Here is a 23,923-nt window from a genome sequence, read left to right on the forward strand (position 1 = left end):
TCTACACTGACTGGCAACAGCTCTCCAGGGTTTCCAGCAGGGGACATTCCCAGCTCTCTCTGAAGATGTCTACGGCTGAATGCGGCCATACATAAGAAGAACCTATTTGATGGCCCATCTGTTCCAGTATCCTGTTCTCACAGAGGCCAACCAGATGCCTGTGGGAAATCTTCAAGCAGGATCCAAACACAAGAACTCGCAACTCCCACAGTTTTCGGCAACTGGTATTCAGAAGCATTGTTGCCCCTGACTGTAGAGGCAAAGCACAGCCATCAGAACCGATGGCCATTGATAGCCTTCTCCTCCATTAATTTGTCAAATCCTCTTTAAAAGCCACTATGGGAGTTCCCTAGGGCCTCCAGGTTTCTCTGCCTGACCCTCAGGCCCAGCATTCAAAATTCACCAGGCACATTTTGGGCCTGACTGTTGGCCATTTGTGACCAAATGAAGAAAGATGCCAGGATGGCGTCCGACAACTCCACCATCTGGAGATACATGCTTGGGGATCCTTGGATCTTGACTGTTAGAAAAATATGACTTCTGAGCCACCTGCCCCGCAAATGGCAACTAGGCATTCTGTTTTGGCAACTGTAACCCTGGTTTAAGGAGCCATTTTGTCCGTAGCTTACCGTATATACTCGAGTATAAGCTGACCCGACTATAAGCCGAGGCACCTAATTTTACCTCAAAAAACTGGGAAAACTTATTGACTCGAGTATAAGCCGAGGGTGGGAAATGCAGCAGCTACTGGTAAATTTCAAAAATAAAAATAAATACCGTCCTATGCCTTTCCCAGTTGTCGGCAGGGTGGGGGGAGAAGCGGCGAGGAAGGGATCCCTTCCTTGCCGCTTCTCCCTCTCTGCCGCCTCGCACATAGCAGGCATAGGACAGGGGTTTGGAGAGTCGCAGTGCAGCACTTCTCCGAACGCCCGGTCCTGTGCCTTTCTCCACCGCCACCCACCTCACTCGAGTATAAGCCGAGGGCAACTTTTGCAGCACATTTTTTGTGCTGAAAAAGTAGGCTTATGCTCAAGTATATACAGTATATATCCGAGTTTCTAATGCTGCTGAGGGCTCTCCCTAATCACACCTCCTACTAGCCCTGCTTCATTCACACTCTCCTTGAGTGCTGGAATGTGCCCTTGAAGTCTCAAAATGCCTCACACTTCCATGGATGGAGGATAGAAACTGGCCTACTGGTTGAAAGTAGCATTTATATTCATTGCTACGCCCTCTTTAGCCTCTGGCCCTACCTACCCCAGCATGTGGTCCCCAGGAGGTTGCCCAGAAGATAATATAGTCCTCAAATTGGAAAAGGTTTGTTGACCCTTGAGTTAATGGTGCAGCCCTCTGCCACCCATTCTTACCAGTATGGAAACCAGTAAGCTGCAAGCAGTACTGTCTACCAACTAAACACATAGTCATGCCCGCATGTTTCTCAGGGTAGTCTACCGCATACAGTTTCTGAAGACATGTTTGTTTCTATTCCTTGCAATAAAGGTGTTGTTGGAGAAGTGTCTGGGCATGGTACTATGACCATGTTTTTCAGAAACGTAAAAGATACATCTTGTAAAAAAGTCCTTCAAAGTTTCCAGTCCACAAGGGAGTTATTCATTCACATACAGTGGTACCTCGGTTTATGAACACAATTGGTTCCAGAAGTCTGTTCATAAACTGAAGTGTTCATAAACTGAAGCGAACTTTCCCATTGAAAGTAATGGAAAGTGGATTAATCCATTCCAGACGGGTCCGCGGAGTACTCAACCTGAAGCGTACTTAACCCGAAGCATGGGTGTAATTGGTTCCGGAAGTCTGTTCATAAACTGAAGCAAACTTTCCCATTGAAAGTAATGGAAAGTGAATTAATCAGTTCCAGATGGGTCCGCGACGTTCGTAAACCGAAAATTCGTAAACCGAGGTGTTCGTAAACCGAGGTTCCACTGTACTGTATTCCTTAATCAGTCATTTGCAGGCAAAAAAGGGAGGGGAAACCAGCTTTTATCCTTTTATTTCCTGAAGGCAATGCTTCACTTTCCAGGGACGATTATACAAGTGCCTCTGTTTACAAGGCTACAGCAAGAATGCTAGTTTGACTTTTGAGCCATTACTGTGCCTTTAGATTCTAGATGCTTCAGGAGAAGCAAGCAAAAGCACATCCTTTGGGTGCAGAAGGTTCCAGTTCAGTCCCTGACACCCAAGAGAGCTGCTGCAAGCTGATGTTGATAATGCTAGGCTATATAGACCAGTGGTCTGATTCTGTGTAAGGAAGTTTCCTATGTTTCTGGAGCCCCAATGGTAATTAGTGCACTATTCCTTAGTGGCTTTGGATGCCTGCAATGCACAGCACTCTCCAAAGTGCCTCTTAATCTGCTGTTGCAGCTTTTCTGGGGTGGGGGAAGTCACTCTCTCTGAGCATCAGTGATTCTTGTGGGGGTTCTCCCTAGATCTGATTTATGGGGACTGCTTAAAGATGGCTGCTGCTGGCTGAGAGAGAAGGATCTTTGGATTGTTGCACGGACCTGGCAAGGTACCAGCATGCGAAGAGACAGCGTTAACGTACAGAGGAATCATAGGCGCAAATTCGCACAGAAACTTATATGTTGGTCATATTCGCTTGCCTGAGAAAACTCAGGGGCCTGAAAGAAGATAAAAGGATTTTAATAGATTATTGGATAAGATCTGGATATTATTGATTAGAAAGCAGTGACAGAAGGAGGTCAGAGCTTTCTGAGTCTGAAGCATGAGAAGTCAATTTTAAATTTGTATAATTTGGCAGAAGATCTGGATTAATTGTTTAATTGATATTTGCATAATTTGTATAATTTGAGAATGAATTAGATATTTAAATTGGAAAATCTAATAAAAATGTTTATTAAAAAAAGGCAAGCAAGGAGTGTGTGCGTGCACACACACACTTGTGTGGATTGTCAGCCTTGTAAGCTCCCTACTGTAATGTTTATTTGTTTTATTTGCAGGGAGGCAACATGCAGAACAGAAAATGTGTACAGTTGTTAGCAAAGACTGAATTTGCTTTCAAAACATTCCTGTCCTCTCCCTCCCTTATTTTTTTTTTATAGGAATTACTCATTTTATGTTCTGGACAACCAAAACCTGCAACAGCTATGGGACTGGAGCCATCACAACCTGACCATAAAGGAAGGCAAGATGTACTTTGCTTTTAATCCCAGACTCTGTGTTTCGGAGATCCAGGATATGGAGAGGGTTACTGGAACCAAAGACCGGCAGAGTAAAGGCGACATAAATCCAAGGAACAACGGAGAGAGAGCGTCCTGTACGTAAAGGAAGTATAAGATAATGATGGTTCTGTTACAGTTGCAATTAATGAAAGTTGTTAGTTGTTTTGCAAATACTCTCCAAGTGCCTTGCAATATATTTAAAAACAGAAGTGAAAAAAATACATTATACTAGAAACACATTTACACAGAAACACATGCAATTCAGTAAAAGTACACAAAGCAATCCCATAGTGGCAGAAAGCTTTAATAGTACACTGGCACCAGACAACATCATTGTACTGCATCAAAAACCTGGGAAGGAAAAGAAAAGTTAAGTTTTTACTTGGTGCCAGAAAACCAGGCATCTCACTGAGGAGTGTGTTCCACAAAAAGGCAGCCACATCTAGCTCAGGATTGTCTGCGTTAAATGACAGTGTCTCTTTCAGACAGGAGAATTGTGCAGCCCTACCTAGAGGTGTTGGGTCCTCCTATATTCACTGCCATTGAATTGCTGGCCCTTTCCTGGTTTCTAGTCCTCAGCCTGCTTTTTTGCTGAGGGGGCAGCAGGCTTATGAGCCCTAGACGAATAACAGGTGCCTGGAATGCTACTGCTGCTACCGCTGCCTCCAAATCTCACGCCAGCCTTTGTTTGTTTCTTAAAACATACACAAACACACAAAAGAGCTTTCTGACTTGCTCGCCTTCCATGCAGAGAGAGAGAGAGAGAGAGAGACTTCTCAAACAAGCTAAATGGGCTTTGAAATGCTGGCAGTTTTTTGAGCCAGAATACAAAAGGGATGAAGCATTGGTAGTTCTCTTGAGATTTGCAAGCTTCTTTTTAGAAACAACAGCAGCAAAGCAAGCAAGAACCTGCTTCCCTGTTTGACATTCTGCATGCTGGATTCTCAATGCAAGAATTAAGGGTATTTAAAAAGAAACATACACAAACACACACATCCCTCTTTGTTTTGAATTGGATGGCTTTGGAAGATGAGGAATTAAGTCGCCTGTTCACTTGGCGCTCTTGACAAACCCTGGACTGATCTGGAGGGTGGGGTGTCCCCTCCCCTGCTTGATGAGTCTGAAGACTCGAGAATCCAGCCTGTCTCAGCTGGAGGGAGGTGCTATCCTGGGGGGGTCACAACTTCTCTCCATGAACAGAGGTTCATGGTAAACAAGCTTCCAATTTAACTTGGCAAGGATTGGCTGAATCACTTCTGTATGAAACATATTAAGAATAGTCTGGGTGATAAATTGATATATGGTCCAAAACTGGTTTTAAGACCATATCGTGATAACGGTTTTTAATAATTTTTGACCTGGAAGTATATTGCAAATCATGGTGTATGTGTGCACACGCACTATGCAAAAATTGTGATGCCGGAAAAACGTGAAGCTAGCCAATGCTCCTACATACCGTGTTTCTCCGAAAATAAGACACCGTCTTATATTTATTTTTCCTCAAAAAAACACAGGGTGACTTATTTCCAGGGGATGTCTTTTTTTATTATTATTACGTGTCCAGCCTGGCCTCTTCCTTGGCGTCCTCCAGAACTGTGCCTATCACTATGTCTTCTTTTCAGGGTATGGCTGATATTGTGCAAATGCTTGGAAATCCTGCTACTGCTTATTTTATGGGTATGTCTTATTTTCGGAGAAACAGGGTAGCTCCACCCTCATTTCAGACATCGTGGTATATCAGTATATTATGATATTTAGCTGGTGATATATTATGATGTTGAAAACCAGATATCGCCTAGCCCTAGTTGGGAAGCTCTTGGCGTTGAAGGACTTTGAAGCAGGGATGAGGAACCCCTTTCAACTCAAGGGCCATATTACCTTCTTGGCAACCTTGGCTGATTTACACATTCACATTCCTGTAGCGGGGTGGGGGTGGGGGGGGAGTGCATTTGTGCTTACAGGAATGTTTTACCTGTCGCACCTTAAGTGCCAGACAGCCCCGTCCCAGGCCTCTCACTGCAGGAGAAGACAAAGGCCATAACCCCCCTAATCTCCAACCAGTTTTATCAGTGGAAAACTTCTGAAAGTCGGGTGATCCATGATATTCCTGACTAAGTAGACTGTAAGTGCTGCTTTGCTAGTTTGTAGCCTGGGCTACAAAAAAGTAAAAGCAGAACAATGATAGAATTAGAAATGAAGTTGGAATGTAACAAGATTCCTTGTGTGTGTGTTAACGCTTACATATTTGTGACACTTCAGCTCACTTGCTGTCCTGCGTTTTTCAGGTGAAAGCCACATTCTGAAATTCATTTCCAACACAACCAGGAAGAATCGGATCATGCTAACCTGGGAACAGTATCGCCCCAAAGACTACAGAGATCTGATTAGCTTCACCGTTTATTACAAAGAGGCGTGAGTATGCACATCTCCAGATGATACCACTAATGTGTGTGTTTTGCGTATGTGGGGTGGAGGGAGGAAAGGGTAGCAAATTGTATGAAGGATGCTACTGACTGTGTAAAAAGAGGGCCTGGGTCTTCATGTGGCTTCTACTGAAGATCGCCAAGTTGAAGACAAAGAGAAATGCTGTTAAACTATAGCAAGGGTTAAATTGCATTTTAAAAGAGCTTTATCCCAAGTAGGCTGAGTAAGGTCTGCATGTGTATGAGAGACTGGTGTAAGGTAATCCACCGAGCACTATGGCTCAGTGGAGACTTGAAATGAAGTTGAGGTTTCCCAAGGGTATATATGCAACTAAATTGTGTGGTGACTGTTCATATCATGTACGTAGAGCAAAAAATGTTTGCAGCATGAAAGGGTAGAGCACCTCTTGAATACAGTGGCCACATAACGTTAAACTATGGTTTGTTGCAATATGCTTGAGCCTGAAGATGCCTGATCAAAGTGTATGGCTTGTGTGCTCCACTTTCTTTCTCCTCCTACACTGGAGAAGGACAAACTGCTAAAGAATCCCATTATGTTTCAGCCAGGCATCCTGGTTTAAATCACTCTGCTTAGTTTATCAAGTCAGCTGCATAACCCATGGTTTGATGTTGGCTTTTTATGACAACAACAACAACTACTACTACTATTTATTTATTTATGCCCCGCCCATCTGGCTGGGTTTCCCCAGCTACTCTTTTGTGAAAATTTTATTCCGTGGTGTTTTTCAGACTCTCATGTCTGCTTTGTTAACCTTGTTGCCTGTTACTTTGCAAAAAAAAAACACCCTTATATTTTCTTCTATTACCCATCTTTTCCCTTGCCTCTTTTTAATTTTTTCTTCTTTTTTCTGACATTGTAAGTGGCCCTGTCAATTTCGGTATGTAAAAAGCTATAGAATATCTTGCCATCCACAGTAAGTTTCCATCTTGCCTAGGATTTTCCCCATCCCCTTTCTCCATACTCCTTTCCCTTGGCTGCATTCAGACATAATAATAAACTCAATAAGGCTTATGATAGGAACAATAGTAGATGAGCTCACATGCTCCTTCCTCCTCCAGCATAGCTTTGAGGTGGCAATCTGGTTTGCTTTTGATTAACCACAGCTCAGCATTGCATCTGGACTGTGAAATCTGGTTAGTTATTGTTTATTGAAGTGAGCCACTTCCATAAACCATGGTTTGAAGTTGGCTTCCTTAAGTAAACCATATTCGAGGCTAACCACAGTTTGTCCAGGTTCAGTCATAATGCTAAACTGTGGTTAGTCAAAAATAAAAATGGAATCTTCTAATTTCATCAGAGTTGTAATGGAGGAGTGGGGAGTGTGAGAGCCCAAGGCTTGGGTAGGGTTGTTCTCTTAATGATAAATCATAGTTTTACTCTTGAATGCAGTCAGTGTCTCTTGTGCACCTAGATTGTGACTCTGTGGGCAAGGCCTCTTAATTCTTCTGTGTACAGTGCTTTGGTATAATCTAATATTTTTACCATTGTTGCTCCCAAAACTTCAAAGTTGTATATAAAATAGTAGTTTGTGTTTCAGCCAGGAGTGGGTGAGGAGGGAGCTGTTTGAATAATGCCACTCAGTTGACTAAACAAGTTTCATTGACAGTAAAAATCTGTCAAAACAGTGGTTTTCTTTTAAATATTGATCTGTTCCCCTTTGTTAAGCACTCGTTAAATATAATTAGTGATTGTGTATGTATTTTGACTAATAATAGAAGGAGACTGAATCCATGGGGTCCTGGTGAGATGGACAAGGGCAGCCTTTCTCAACTGGGTGCCCTCCAGATGTTTTAGACCAGGCATCCACAAACTTCGGCCCTCCAGATGTTTTGGACTACAATTCCCATCTTCCCCGACCGCTGGTCCTGTTAGCTAGGGATCATGGGAGTTGTAGACCAAAACATCTGGAGGGCTGCAGTTTGGGGATGCCTGTTTTAGATGGTGCCAGTGGGGGCTGATGGGAGTTGTAGTTGTGAAAGGCTGGATTGAAGAGCCACCTTTTTTTCCCTCATGGCAAGATTGCTTATGACATTGCTGTTTTCAAAGCCTCTTGCAAAGCTTGCAGGATGGTGATGACATGAGGTTTCCCCCCATCTTACAGAGGGCAGACTGGCCTTCATCAGAAGTCAGGCATTAAGGCTATATTCACACCATACATTTAAAGCACTATGATATCACTTGAAATTATCATGGCTGCCCTTGGAGAATCCTGGGAAGGGCAGTTTGTTTAGGGCAGGCATCCCCAAACTTCGGCCCTCCAGATGTTTTGGACTACAATTCCCATCTTCCCCAACCACTGGTCCTGTTAGCTAGGGATCATGGGAGTTATAGGCCAAAGCTTCTGGAGGGCCGCAGTTTGGGGATGCCTGGTTTAGGGTGCTGAGAGTTGCTAGGAGGCCCCTATTCCCCCCACTGAACTACAGTTCTCAAGAGTTCCATGTGATGAAGAATTGATTGCTAAATCACTCTGGGAATTGTAATTGGGGGGGGGGTATTGGGTCTCCTAACAACTGTCAGCACCCTTAAGAAACGACAGCTCCCATAATTCTTTGGGAGAAGTCATGACTCTTTAAAGTGGTATAAAAGTGATATAAATATATGGTGCAGATGGGGCCTCTATGAGTGATGTGAAGGCAAGAAATTGAAGAGTAGAATGAGATGGGTGAATCCTCACAGGGGCTGTATAACTTTCGGTGAGAAGGAAGTAATGGAGTCTTCAGACTAGGGAGCTAAAAGAGTGCAGGGTTGATAGATTTAAAGCAGGAGAGGGTGGAAGGTAGACTGGTACCCGCTGGTAAATCTTGGGGCAATCTTCAGTAGATCATCAAGGATTTTAAACATCGCAACATCAAACTGACTTTCCAGTGGCCTAATTTAGGTTGGAAATAAAGAATGTGATCCCTTCTGTGAGAGGACTGTGGGCTCAGCTGAGTTCTAATGCTGAAAACAAATCTTTAGGCTTAGAATGTGCTCAGAGGCACCCTTGTGTGCCCTTTCCATCTGGTCTGTTTGGTAGATCTTGGGTTCTGGGCAGGGGGAGTAGATATGACAAGATCTGCCTATCCCTGAAGTCTGCCCACCTCTGATTAGTCAGTCTATTGTAGGAAATAAATTCTGCCAGTGGTGGCTGTTAATATCACTTCAGCATTGTGATGATCCCACAATCGTAAGGGAAAAGTGCACACACACACACACACACCATATAAAAAAGTAGTGTTGGGACTAACCATCCAAGTCCTAATGGAGGCTGCAAGCATGCATCTTGTCCAAGAGGAGTGGGAGGTTCTACTTGCTTGCTTGCTTACTTACTTACTTACTTACTTACTTACTTACTTACTTCTTTTGCTTTATGTCTGCTTTAGCCAGGGAGTGGCTGAATAAAAAGCTGTTTGCTTTTGTCTTTAACAAAAAGCTTCATTTTGTGGGAAGCAAAAACAACAGTGGCCTGCCCCTTTTGGATATCCCTTGTCATTTCAGTAACTTGCAAAGGCTTGGTTTCCTAAATATGAATAGAACTTGAGAAGTAAAAACCTGGGATTCTCCAGGTTGGTTTTTTTAAAAAATCCTATAAAATGCAGAAGTTTTATTATTATGAGTTTCATTGGGGGAAAGTTGGCATGAAGCGTCCATCCTTAAAAGTTTTTAAGAGGGATTTTTGTTAGAAGTAAAAAATTCACAGCCCTCTTTGGTTGCCCATTTTCAGACCTTTCAAGAACGTGACGGAATACGACGGGCAAGATGCATGCCGCTCTAACAGCTGGAACCTGGTTGATGTGGACCTTCCTCAAAATAAAGAGGACAATCCAGGGATTTTGCTACAGGCGCTTAAACCATGGACTCAGTATGCCATTTACGTCAAGGCTGTCATGCTCACTATGATGGAGAATTACCATGCTCATGGAGCAAAGAGTGAGATCGTCTACATCCGAACAAAAGCTGCAGGTAAAACAAAAACCCCAAATATTATGTCCAGGATTAGTCATATTCAGACATTTTCAAAATTCATGAAGATGTCTTAACTCCATTAACTTTCAGAGGGTTTACTGTGAGTAAAACTCTGTTGAATACAACTGCGTGACAGCACTTGGTCCCGATAAATTACTTCGCGCTTTTGTAAGATGGTATTGCTTTGTCAGAGAGGGCTATGTGCTTGGAAAACCAATCCACGATGCCTTCAGTGGGTAATATAAACTAACAATAAATCTCAAGTGTTTCGGCTTAATTAGGCTTTGGCTGCAAAACATAGATACTAGGATGCAACTCAGATTTTGTCCTGCTATGTCCCAGTGGGATTTGCTTATGAGTAAATGTGCATAGTAGCATCAGGCTATTAGTCAGTACTCTGAGATTTGTATTGGAAGGGGAGGTGTTGCACAGGTTTTCCAGCAGATGGCCAAAAGATACGGTTTGTTGGTTTTTGCAACATCTCATCCAAGCTTTGTTTAATTCAAAGATCCAGGGATTTTTGATATGAAAATGCAGAAACAAGGAGCAAAAATAGTCACTGTTGAATTTTAGAATCAGCTGCTTTAATGTGGCTTACCAGTACGAAGGCTGAATGCTATCAGGGCTGCAGTTTTTTCAGAAGTAAATACATTGCAGAATCTAAGGCTCTGGCCAGTTCCGTCACGCATATGCATAATTTGGGTGCCCTTCTTTTAAACCTACATTGAAGTTCTGCTGAAGTTTCACCTGTGATGGTCAATTCAAGACTTGCTGCTACAGTCAATGGGTGATGAATGAGCCTTCTCCTTAGATTGTTATTTTTTATTTTATTAATTATGTTTTTCAATACTTGGTATAGATATGGCATCCAATATCACAGATTCTCACAACTGAGACTGAAAAGGTAAAATAAAGGAGGCAGAAGTTATATTATTATCAAACCAGTGACTAGAAATGCTTAGGAATTACACCTGAGCAAGAAGGGTTTTTGCAAAATTGGAGTAATTTACCCTCTTGTTTATTAACATAAACAATGAGAGGTGTTGCAGGTAATGGAGAAAGATTTCTGCATTTTGGCTTCTCTGGCCTGTCTGTTGCGCTCTCTCAATTTCTCTGTCACAGCCAATCTGCAGATTCTGCTCCAGCAACCTCTTAAGCTAAAATGTGTGTGGTACGTCCAGTACTAAGCAGCTTCCGTAAGTGCATCTGCTAGTAAGAAAACGATTCAATCTTTATATTGCACGTTTCACATTGTATCACGCAATATTGACAATAAAGCTAGTCCAGGGTGCATTGAAAAAAGCTGTTGCACTATAGCTGAGACTTCCTGAAGTACTTCTCCTCAGAACACTTGTATGACTGGGCATTCCCACCACATGTGGAAATAACCCACCAACCTTTGCAACCCTCGATATTGTGCAACTTAGCCAGTGCAAAATACCATTAGTAGGTTAATTCAGCATAGCTTCCCTAGTTTGGGATGGTACTTTTTTTTTTTTAAAGGAGATGTATGCCATTTATCATTCCACGAATTCTCTGTTATCAGGCCCAAGCTTCCCTAAGACTTGTCAGTGTGCTCCTTAGATTTCTGGTGCCTCTGTGTCTCCTGAATTCTGGAGAGGATGCAGTAGCAGTGCATGTCCCATTCAAATAATAAGAGGTCGTGTTGGGAAAGTGCTACACAGCTGTACCTTGGAAGTTGAACAGAATCCGTTCCGGAAGTCCGTTCAACTTCCAAAACGTTCGAAAACCAAAGTGCAGCTGCGGAAGCCCTGTCGGACGTTCAGCTTCCAAAAATACTTCGCAAACTGAAACAGGGTTTGCGGTGTTCGGGAGCCAAAACATTTGAGAACTAAGCTGTTCGAAAACCAAGGTACGACTGTATTTGTGGGACCAGCTATGGTGAGGTTGGGGGAAACCTATGCTGAAACAGGGAAGCAAGGAGTCATCCTTGTTAGCATGTCAGGCAGCTCCTGTAGACCGGTGATGGCTTTAACTATACAACGCCACTCCACCCTGGCCTTGCCAGAACTTAATTGTATCCAATACAGGGCTGTGTGTGGAGAGGTGATAATTGTCAGATTAATCAAACACAGATAAATGCCCAACAGCATTTAATCATCTTGAACGAAGTCTCTCTTAATTGAAAATGGAAATTGTATCTGATTCAGTGCGGAAACGGGATTGATTCTGGTTCTGCTGCAAACAGGGATCGGGGGGGGGGGCTATATGCATGCCATCCTCTGCAACATACACTTTTCGTGGTAAAAATAAGTCTCATTTCTCCTGAAACAGAGTTTCTGATGCTTTGAAGTTCTGTGCGGTTCCTCTTTAAACTCCCCATCCCCTCCCAGGCTAGCCGGAATTAAATATGTTACGGTTATTTGCATTACTAGAGTCCTGAATGTGTTTATTTTTAGCTCAGAATCTCATGTATTAAGAACAGAGTATGCACATCCCTGACCATATTTAAGGTAGCAGAAATTATTATATTTGTTGTAAATTCTCTTAATTTCCATTCTTCCTTGGAAAGCTAAGAGTGTGCACAAGGATTTCCCAGTGGTCTCCAATCCAGGTACAGATTGGTACCCAATTCTACCGGTATAGCGTTGGGTACACCTAGACCATTTACTGGGCTAATCTGTTTAGTTGGCTATGCCTTGATGTCATTGGTTTTTGAAACTTCCCTCCTTCAAAGAACACTTTGCACGCCAGGAATTCCTGTGCGTTGCAGAGGGAAAGGCGGAACATTCTGAGGAGCCTCCTAGGGTGCATGCTGTGTTCACATGGGGCACTGATTAGACCTCTAGGGCCCTCCCCATTGTCCCATGTGAACCGAGAGTGCATCCCAGTGCAGAGTCAAGCCCCTTTTGAAGGCTGCATGTTGCTGGAGGGGGCAGTTGTGATTGGGAGAGAAGCCAGGGGCTGCCTTTGAGAGAAGCTTCTCTGACACAACTGATCTAATTAAGGGACATTGATTATGCTCCTGAGGAACCACAGGTTCCTTTAATGAGTGTCAGGTTCATTTGGGGGCATATGAACCTGTGTTGCTTTGGAACAGCCTTTGCTGACCTTTTTAGGCATAGGAGCACAACTGCCACAGGTACCTACAAATACCCATTTCACAGGGGGGGGGGATTGGTAATACTCAGAACTACCTTCACCCCACAAAAAAGAGACACCCCCCATAAAATAGATAAAAGCAGGATTACCCCCCTCCTCAAGCAGCAACCCCTACCTAGTAAAAAAAGGCCAAATCCCTCAATTTTAAACGTAATACTAAAATTAGGGGGCAGGAGGTGTTGGCAGGCATTTCCATTCCATTGTTTTGCATTCATTTTACACCACTTAGAGACTATTGTAATGGACCAGTACATTAATTGTCTAAACCCATAATTAATAAATAAATAAATAAATAAATAAGGATGTGCATGTTGGGTGCCATGTTGTACTGTATTTGTACTTTAGCTCTGGTGAATGAGCGAGGATATTATTTTATTATTTATTAATTAAATTTGTATACCTCCTTATGCCTGTAGATCTGAGAGCAGTTCACAACATATCCTGCATGGAGAATGTTAACAATGGTTTTCTTCACTGTAAATATAATCCCGTTCTGTTTCTGACTTTAGCAGATGATCATCCCCTTGCAGGAATTCTAATTTTCTTCTTTTCTTATGTTCCCCCCTTAGTACCATCTGTTCCTCTGGACGTCTTTTCAATTTCCAATTCTTCCTCTGAGTTGATTGTGAAATGGAACCCGCCCACTTTCCCCAACGGCAACCTTTCCTACTACATTGTGCGGTGGCAACAGCAGCCTCAGGATACTTACCTTTATAAGCACAACTACTGCGCCAAAGGTGAGACCAAGGTTGAAATGCCCTTACACCATTTCAGGGTTCCTCTTCATCTTAGCACTTGAAAATCCCTAAGATCGCATAGAGCAAGGATGGGGAACCCACCCCCCGTTGTGGGGTTACAACTCCCAGCAGTCTTGAATGTTGGCTTTGCTACCTGCAGTCAATGTGAGATGCAGTTCAGCAACACCTTGGCTGATGAATTATATCTCCCATAGTTCATGGTGGGGTCTATAGCAGATGTAGTGCAACAACATATGGTCTTTTAGGGAAGGGCCATAGCTCAGTGGTAGAGCATCTGCTTTGCATACAGAAGGTCCTAGGTTCAGTCTCCATCATCTCCAGGTAGGGCGGGGAGAGACTTCTGTCTGAAATCTTGGAGAGCCACTGCCAGTCAATGGAGACCGTACTGAGCTTGTTGGACCAATGGTCTGACTCAGTATAGAGGCAGCTTCCTATATTCATAAAACTTCTAGAGGGCCAAAAGTTCCCCACCCTTGCATACTGGTAGATCATCTAGTTCAACCTTTACTCTCCATATGTTTTGTACTATGACATCCATCATCCATGACCATTGGCCATGCTGGCTGGGGCTGATGGGAGTTGGAGTCAACCAACTTAGGGAAAGTACCAGGCTGGGGAAAGGCTGGTTTAGCTTTTCACAAAATTGGCAGCAGATCATCAAGGTGTGATCTACACATGCAGAAGAGTGAAGTTTCAGAATGGGCTGTACCGCTCCTTCATCCTACTGTTGGTAGGTACTGTTTTTGAGTATTCCTCCATATTATAAACAAAAGGAATCTCCTTGCAGGTTTAAAAAAAATGGAACAAAAATTCTAGCACCCTAGAGAAATTCTAGTTCTCATTTTAGGGAATTGGAGAATACAGAAGAAAATTTGTAAATGTGATTTCCTCCGCCTGGAGGCAAAAGTAATATGGGATGCCTCCAGACTGCCAGTATTTCATGGGAGTGATTTAGTAGCATGCCAGAATTTTAGGTTTGTGCATTTAATGTGGATTAAAGTTCTCCTACATCCTAGTACAAAAAATCCACTTAAAAATTAAACATTGAATTTTTGCAGTTTGGAAAGTGGCAGAGAAATGTATTGGAAAGTGTAAATATCCCGCAAGCAAATCAAGATGAATGTGGGATGAATGTTTTCTCTGGGTCTCTCTGTAGAAGCTGCTGCCAAATTGGGTTATTATGAAACATTTCTTCCTATTTGTTTGCAGGGCAGTTATATGGCAAAAAAAGGACTTCTACTCACCATGAATGGGAATTCTAAATCTCATAGAAGCTGCTGCCAAACTGTGTTATATTGCCATCCGGCAGTCAAGAGGCAAAATAAGTTGAAAATTACAAACAATTCCTATTTAGCTCCTCCGTGTCTCTACTGGAGCCAGTTTTTCTTTTGCGTGCATCGAAAGCAGTTGTGTAAGACTTCTGGCTCCATCGCCAAATTTCAGACATTATCCCAGATTGCTTCTTCCTTTCACCTTTGTTTGCCTTCATTAGAGCCCCTCTTGGGTGACACTACCCCCCCTTTCTCTTTTTCACTCATAACTTCGTTATTTAGCTCCAGTGTGGCTTCCTCCAAAGCGTCCAGGCCCACTTTTACTTTCATTTTCCACTGGGCCTAGAGGAGTCTTCCCCCTCCTCTGCTTGTCACTGCCTCCCACCTTGCCTTAAGCCCATTGATCTGTGCTCTCAGCCCGTCTCAGCTCTGCTTAAATCTTAGCCCACAGGCAAGTGGGGGGAAGAATTCAGTCTCTCAGCTATGCTTAAGCCTTAGCCTACAGGCAAGGGCAAAATAAAAAAGAATTCACTTTAAATATGTGCAAGGCCTTAAAAGAAATCAGCCACGTCATGCAGGGAGCTAATGGCTGCTACACTGCAGTTCTCTTCCTTACAGGCCAAGGACCCAGCCTCTGTGAGCACAACCTAATGGTGGCACCCCCACCCCCCACCCTGTCACCCGGATCAGTCTTCAACCATCCTTTCTGCTTTCTCAGCTTTGATGTCAGCTTTCCCCCTCCCTAAGGGTGTTTTACAATGAATGCCTTAGATCCAGAGAGGGTATGCTAGGCTGCTTTCAACCTTGCCACCCAATTGGGCACTGTAAGTGGAAGATCAGCAGCTGGCATGACCCCCTGCTTCTATGGACATGCACTCAATCAGAAGGGCAAGGAAGCAGAAGAATTTTATTGGGGCAAAGAGGAAGCCGCAACTCAGCCTACTTGGTGCTCCCCTCTACAAGTGTTTGGAGGAGGAGTAGTAGGAGTAGTTAGAGGAGTTAGGGTTTGATATCCCGCTTTATCACTCCCCAAAGGAGTCTCAAAGCAGCTAACATTCTCCTTTCCCTTCCTCCCCCACAACAAACACTCTGTGAGGTGAGTGGGTCTGAGAGACTTCAAAGAAGTATGACTAGCCCAAGGTCACCCAGTAGCTGCATGGGGAGGAGCGGAGACACGAACCCGGTTCCCCAAATTACAAGTCTACTGCTCTTAAACACTACACCACACTGGCGTTGGTGTAGTGGTCCTTCCTGGGCAGTCCTCTAGAAATCCCACAGAAGTTCCTACACTTTTGGTTTGGCAGCGCATAGCTACCTCGCAAAAACTCTTCCCTCTGGCAGCAACATCTTCTGCCCTTGGCGCACAGCTCCAGACTCCAGCTATGCCTTATCTGCATCCAGAGTTATTATACTGCCTTACGGAGGCTTTGCTGGTAGATCTGGCCAGAAATGCAGTTGTGCCTTCCTCCTCTCTTCAACCTTAGGTTACTTTCAATCCTTCTACCGGTAGTTCTGCTCCTCCTACACACCAGGCCAAAAGACGGTCTAGAGTGTGACCTTCCTGTAGGGTTCCTCAGTCCCTCCCATGGGGCTCTTCTTCCCCCAAAGTTCAGGAATCAGAGCATCTCTCCTCCAGTGAACAGGGTGTCAATTGGAGTAGTGAATTAAAAGTGGAAGAGTCAGACTCTGATAGATGATTTCAGGACTCCCATTACTCTATGCTTCTAGGCAAGGCTATGGAAACACTCAAATTCATTGATCTTCCTGCAGCCACTCCTACTTCTGCTGACAAGGTAATCACAGCGGCCCCTGATCCCAAGCCTAAGTCCAGGATGGGAAAGCTTTCTGCAGTGGCTCCCAAAGTTATCCATTTAGATTTTGACATGCTCTGGAATGGGATCTCAGTCCCTCCCAAGGGGCTCTGCTTCCCCTGAAGACCAACACTTAGATCCTCAGGCGATGGATCCAGATGGTGATGAATGGAGTGGACAATATGAAGTAGTAGAATCGGACTCCTACCATCTGCTTCAAGACTTAGCAGTGTGCCCTGACTCCACACCAAAGTCCAGGAATGTCTTGTGACCACTAACACTCTCTGCCAGGCATGATGAAGGGGTTACATCAGGTTCTGGGGGTTTCTGCTAGAACTTCTCCAGGAGTTAGTTTCAACCCCAGTCTCCTACAATACATCGAAGAATCTTTCCTGGGAACTTCAGAAAAGTCCTGCCACAGGGCACTTCCTAGCCAGCTGCTTCAAGATCTCCAAACCGACCTAACGTTACGGCAACAGTTCCCCGTTGATGCGGGATAGGGGATCTTAAATCCCAGCTTCGGGTATTCTGCTTCCCTTGGATATGAAGACTCAGTGTGCTGGCAGTTGATGACAAATGGAGTGACAAGTCTGATATTGAGGAATCAGAATCCTATAAGCTCTTGTCTAGATGCCTAATACCTTCCACTGTTGTGTAAATCCATGGTAGCCAAGTAGGAATTATTTGTGTTTATCAACGTAACTTGCTATTTTACCTGTTGACCTCCGGATGGCAGGAGTTTGGCAGCAGCTTCCACAAGACCCAGAAATCCCATTCACAGTGAGTAGAACCGTCTTTTTTTTTTTGCCATGTAACTGCCCTGCAAACAAATTGGAACAAACATTGGATAAAAACCAAATATATTTTAACCTCGCTGTAAGCCCTGAGCTTCTCCATCCATGATGCGACAACACTTAGCTAAGTTATGTCTAACTGTGTAAGGCAGTTTCCTGTTTTCCCAAGTGTCGCCACCTATGCCTTTTTCGTTTGTATGTGTTTGTGTGTGGGGGGGGGGTAATTTTCTTGCTTGTTTGTAACTGTTCTCCTGCCCCCTCTTCACTTAAGTCTTCACAAGTGGGACTTGTCCCACTTTGAGGGGAATAGAGAGGCAGCAGACTTTTGCATTTCCTACTTCAGCTTCTGATTTCTTCGCACGTCTCTTTTTTTAAAGGTAAAGTCCCAGTTCGGAGGTATGCCGACGGCACCATCGATACCGAGGAAGCAACTGAACCTACCAAACCTGAGGGTTCTGGGGGAGAAAGGGGACCTTGTTGCTCCTGCCCAAAGACAGAGGCAGAGAAGCAGGCAGAGAAGGAGGAGGCGGAATACCGAAAAGTCTTCGAGAATTTTCTGCATAATGCCATCTTTTTGCCCAGGTGAGGGGGTCCCTTTCCAATAAATAAATAATAATAATAATAATAATAATAATAATAATAATAATAATAATAATAATTTATTATTTATACCCCGCCCATCTGGCTGGGTTCCCCCAGCCACTCTGGGCGGCTTCCAACAAAATATTAAAATACAGAAATCCATCAGACATTAAAAGCTTCCCTAAACAGGGCTGCCTTAAGATGCCTTCTAAAGGTCTGGTAATTGTTGTTCTCTTTCACCTCTGGTGGGAGGGCATTCCACAGGGTGGGTGCCACTACCGAGAAGGCCGTCTGCCTGGTTCCCCAACACACGATGGGGTTCGTTTTAAACGAGCAGCCTTATACCCAGCATTGCTTAGGAAAGCTGTGAAGTGAGTAAATTGTGCACTTTTGAAATTGGTGGTTAAAATCAGTGAATGCAGTGTCGGACAGTTATGTCTGACATCCTGATTCAAGACGGCATCTGTTTGTAACCACAAAATACACGAAAACTTTCATTGATCTCAAGAACCGTCATGCAGGAAATGGTTGCAGTATCTTTAAGAGGTGTTCAAATGCATAGTGAATGAACAACTTTCCAAAATATATAACAGATAACTTTTTGTTTTGTATTTTTGATTGATTTCTCTCTCCCCCCCCATAGCCAGTAATACCAGAAAACCCTTTCCTACATGCTAGTAACAAAAATAAGTGCAGTTACCTTGAGCCATGTAAGATATGTGCCGCATGTTCAAAAGACATTGTGTTTTGTCAAAATTTATACTTTGGGGCAGGATTTGAACACAGGATTTAAAATGGCAAGATTGAATTTTTAAAAAGGGCCATCAGAAAACATCATTAAGTCAATCAAATAAGGAAGAGGTTAAATAAGGAAGATTTTTAAGTGCCTGAGTGAATAATAATAATAATAATGAAGTTTTAGCCTGGTGAATCAAAGATGACTCTGTTGGTGTCAGAGGGGCCTTCTTGGGGTGTGCATTCCATAGTTGGGGCATAGAATACAGGCAGCTTGATTTAAGAGTAGGAGGTGTTCAATCATATAACTGGGTCCCAAGCCATTCAAGGTGAGTACCAGTCTCTTTGCATTGGGGCGTGGAAGCAAATAGCTGCTCAGTATTGTTATCTATTATTTTGTGTTTTTTACATTTGTTACTCACTTTATTGGAGGGGGAGGGGAAGCCTCAAAGCAACTTAACAAGACAAATAACAAAGAGAAACAAAAAAAAATTAAACCATATACAAAACAAAAATTCCAAAGATGCTCATTCCAGTAACACAACGAATATGAGAAATCCTACCCCACCTCACTGCAAGATCACATTGTTTTCTTTGGGATACTATGCAAGCCATGCCTGCCTTCAAATATTTCCTCCTTCCCCCCCCCCTGCCCCGCCCAAGAGAGGGTGGTAAACTTTCCTTACCGTATTCACCTTTTTACACACCCAAGAGCCACTGCTGGCTATTTCCTTTGCCCATCACATTTGAGGGCTTTTTGCAGGGGTTAGTGAACCTTTGAAGAGAGTTCCACAGCTTTGGATTTCCATATGGTTGCCTTCAGAATAGTCTTAACATGGGGCATCCTCCCACATGGTGCCTTGCAGATACTGTTGGACTCCACTCCAGCTCCCATTAGCCCTATCCACCAAGGCCAGTGGGTCAGGGGTTATGGAATTTGTAGTCCAGTGCCAGCCAGAGGGCACCATGCCAGGTACTCCTGGCCTTACAGATGCCTAGGTGACCTGGCAAATGGTTTGCCTTTCTTTTGCCTAGATTTGAAAAGCAGCATTTCCCAGTAGCATTGCTGGAGATAGCATTTGCTTTTAGACTTGGGTAGCAAAACTTAATACTAAAATCAGGTTTCTGGAAAAGCCTGTTTCTCCTGCATATCCAAAGGCTCAGATGGAACCGATAGTGGCATGTGGTCGCTGATAAGTGCATGTTTTCCTGGTTGTGTGAAGTTTATACTTGCTACCGTGTATGCCCCATTTTTTCTTCTCTCTCTGGCTTTTTCCTCTCATTCCTCTGGGCCATTCACTCTGCTGTCATTCCTTGCCCTGCTGAGTTATCTAAGGAGCAGACTAATTCAGCCAATGGCAACTGGGGAAACCTCTGCCTGGCTCTGCCTTTCACAGCCATCAGCTTAGTTCCGATAGCCGCTGCTCAAAGCTTTCTCCTGCCATGGCATTCTTGTGCTAATCAAATATAGGTTTCTTATTTCAGCTGGTAGTTAATTTTGAAATTGAGTAATGCATTGGTGGGGGCAGTGAAAACAACAGAATGCCCTGAGCATCTTGACCCTAGAAGAAATGGTAGCAAATGATCAGGTATTGTGACAGTCTCTAGATTGCAGTTTTGGGTTGTGGGAGGAAGCAAGTGGGAACGATTTGCTAGCACAAGCCTTGACTGTTTCTGCATATTTTCCTCCTCTTTGCTCAGCTTGTGTTCATAATTGGTGCATTTTTTTTTCAATGCTAGAAGAACCTTAGCAGTTGAGATGCAGCTGCTAAGTCACTTGTGCTTGTAAGTCACTGAGCAGTTAAAGTGACTTAAGAACCCAGGATGTCAGGGAACTGTGAGATTAGGAACTGGGTGAGATTGCTCCCTTTAAGCAACTTGTTACTTGCACATGTCTGTCTGTCTGTCTCTCCCACCTCCTCCATTTGTCTTTTCGTCATTGCTGTCTCCCATGGGAGAGAGAGCAATTCGTATGTCAATTAGACTGGTGCAGTACTTTCCTGCTGGAGCAGGAGTGTGCAACATTGCAAAAGCACCAAAGATGCTAAATAAAAGGCTTGTGTTCTTTTAAACACATCACCAGTTAGGTCTAGCCCCAGCTATTTTATTTATTACTATTTAAATTCATATCCTGCCCTTCCTCTCAAAGGAGACCCTGGTGGCAATCTAAGCTATCCAAGGCAGGTTATCCTAAGACCTTAAAGAAGGTTGGTCGTTCAGTTACGGAGCATCTGCTTTGAGCACAGAAGTTCCCAGGTTCAATCCTTAAGTACCACTTGATCCCTTACAATCACCTTGATCACTGAGAACCTCTAATGGGGCATTTCTTATGGTTCTTTATGCATCTGAGGGTTGGTTGGCCTTTAATAGAGACCGAGTTTTTAGTGTGGGCAAGCCCTGACGTAGCAGAGGTTTGGCTGGAATCATTCCTGCCTTTTAAAAAGCATCTTCTAAAAACTGTGTTAGTCAAACAGGCCTTTGTTATTTGAATTTCTGTTTACCAGCCAATATGTTTTTATTTATGTTTATATTCTTACTGTAGTTTTGTGTGGTCTATACCACCTTGTATGTTTTTTAAAAGTGTTAGTTACAGGTAGGTAGTAGCCGTGTTGGTCTGATGTAGTCGAAACAAAATTTTAAAAATCCTTCCAGTAGCACCTTAGAGACCAACTAAGTTTGTCATTGGTATGAGCTTTCGTGTGCATGCATACTTCTTCAGATATCAGATAACCTCTGCTAGGTCAGGGCATGCCCACACTTCAGATATCTGAAGAAGTGTGCATGCACACGAAAGCTCATACCAATGACAAATTTAGTTGGTCTCTAAGGTGCTACTGGAAGGATTTTTTTATTTATTTTAAAAGTGTGATTTCTAAATATTTCTATAAAATCCCAGGCATCTCCAGGTAGGGCTGGGGAAAAACTCAGTGGCTGAAGCCCTGGAGGGCCCTTATGGTTGCTTAGAGACTTAAACTTTGAGACAGGAAGGATAAGCACCCACCACCTATTGCATAGTGGTCTGAAGACCTCACTTCCCTGTCTACATTTGAATATATTTCTTATAGATGAAATGTCAGTCTGGGGATACCTCTTTTGACAGCTGGAGGTCTTATATTAATATATTTCTTGTAGGTTGGATGTACTGATGTATCGATGAGAGCTGCTGGTGGTTTATTAGTATTAGTATTATTAATGTATTAGTTCTTTTTCTTCCCTTTCTTGTTCTTCTTTCTACTTTGTTTAATTTGCAAATAAAAAAATAACCAAAAAGGAAGAACAGCTGCCAGCCAGTGCAGGCAATAATTGAGCTAGATATGGAGCAAAGGTCTGGCCAGTGCTTTCCTGCAAGGATCCAATGATGGGATCTGCCTCTCTCCTTGATGATTGCTTGTCCTATTGCTGAACTTTCCATGGAGCTTGAAGTGCTTCTGTTTTCCCACAGTGTTATCTATATCATTTCTGCCCTCAGCTGCCTCCTTTCTGTTTCTCTTCCCTGTGAAATGTGTTTTATTGGGCTTGGATGAATCACCAATGTGAAATTTAACTCGGGAGAGACAACACCTATAAACAGAGTTCTGTTGAATGGGACATCATGCAAGCTTTGGACATCTGTCATTCTTTAGCCGTCCTAATGGTTCTCATTATTTTCTCTCAAAACATTGTGACTTCTGGCTACAAATGGGGTCTCTTAAATTTGCTTTCCTCCTTATAAAAGGGGGTTGCTAATCTCACTTTCACTGACTTCTCTTATTTCTCTGTCCAGGCCTGACCGGAAGCGCAGGGATGTGTCGCCTGTTGCAAACACGACCTTTGCTCACAAGAACAGGACTGCCACAGCCCCAGAGCACTTTGCGAATGAATCGGATGCTGAGGAGGCCGATATGGAGTTTCCCTTCTTTGAAAGCAAAGTGGAAGGCCGGGAGCTGACACTTATCTCCCACCTCCTGCCTTTCACGCTCTACCGTATTGACATCCACAGCTGCAATCATGAAGCTGCAAATCTCGGCTGTAGCGCCGCTAACTTTGTTTTTGCAAGAACCAGGCCTGCAGGTACAGTTTTGAAACCTGGCTTAAATTCTCTCCTTCCTTCTTTAATAATAATAAAAAGAACAATTCCATCTTTATCTCTGCATTCAAAGCATCTTACAAAAAAAAAACAACCCAAAACCTGGCACAACGTTGTCATCTCAGACTTGCTTTCAAAAGGCAGTTTTAACTCCCCGTGTTGAAATCAACCTGGAAGGAGTATAGCTCAGTGTAGAGCAACTGTTTTGCATGCAGATGACCCCCAAGTTCAATCCCTGGCATCTCCAGGTAGGGCTAATTGAAGACCAAAGGTCTGCACTGACTGGCAGACGCTCTACAGGGTTTCAGGCAGGGGTCTCTGCTAGCCTGGGAGAGACCCCTGCCTGACACGCTGTATTATTGTTTGTTTGTTTGTTTGTTTATTCCCCTGCCCATCTGGCTGGGTTTCCCCCGCCACTCTGGGCAGCTTCCAACAAATACCAAATACATTAAAATATCACAGATTAAAAACTTCCCTAAACAGGGCTGCCTTTAGGTGTTTTCTAAATGTCAGGTAGTTGTTTATCTCCTTGACCTCCGACGGGAGGGCGTTCCACGCTGTAGAGCAGTGGTTCCCAATTAGGGGGTCCAGGGACTCCTGGGGGTGGGGTCCGCGGAACCCATCTCTTGTGTCCCCTCCAACTAAATATTTGTCCCTTTTTTTGCATGGTAATATCAAAAGTTTTATGGTCTGTTTTAGTGCTGTGCGATTTTTCAATATATTGGCCAAAAATCACACCGCGATAACGATTTTGACCCGGCAATACATTGCTCCTCGTGCCAAGGAGAGCAAGGCCGCTGATGTCAAGGCACTGCCAATATTGCACAGTGATCTCAGCTGGTAACGCTGCTAATCTGAGCTGCCTTCCCTGAGGGAGCCGATAATGCCGCAGCCTTCCCTCGTGTTGAGGGAAAACAGGGCAGCTGATTGTGAGGTGCTACCTCCCCCTCCCCCTGACGGAGAACAGGGCAGCTGATTGCCCTCCAAGGCACCGTGGCACTACCTTCCCCTGGCACTAGGGCAGGGCAGCTTTTCTCAGTCAACGGTAAAGCAGCAGTAGCCACAGTGGACGTGCATCTTCGCTGGCTGCCCCACTGACGGCGGCTTGATGCACACACACCCATCCCCTCCCACTCAAACCATGCAGTGGAGGTGACTCATAGAATCGTAGAGTTGGAAGAGACCACAAGGGCCAT

The 23,923-nt window shown here is 43.8% G+C and overlaps 1 protein-coding gene across 2 annotated transcripts in view; it reads left to right on the top strand.

Annotated features, from left to right (window-relative positions):
• Positions 1-23,923, top strand: part of IGF1R (insulin like growth factor 1 receptor) — a 195,289-nt gene that overhangs the window by 143,474 nt on the left and 27,892 nt on the right. For both annotated transcript variants that reach the window (XM_035131059.2, XM_060282482.1), the window contains exons 6-11: positions 3,078-3,292; positions 5,483-5,609; positions 9,346-9,584; positions 13,280-13,447; positions 17,722-17,926; positions 22,425-22,711. In XM_035131059.2, the coding sequence (XP_034986950.1) occupies positions 3,078-3,292; positions 5,483-5,609; positions 9,346-9,584; positions 13,280-13,447; positions 17,722-17,926; positions 22,425-22,711 (1,241 nt within the window). The remainder of the gene's footprint in view (positions 1-3,077; positions 3,293-5,482; positions 5,610-9,345; positions 9,585-13,279; positions 13,448-17,721; positions 17,927-22,424; positions 22,712-23,923) is intronic.

The sequence above is a fragment of the Zootoca vivipara genome, chromosome 14 (genome assembly GCF_963506605.1).
Source record: "Zootoca vivipara chromosome 14, rZooViv1.1, whole genome shotgun sequence".
NCBI lineage: Eukaryota > Metazoa > Chordata > Lepidosauria > Squamata > Lacertidae > Zootoca > Zootoca vivipara.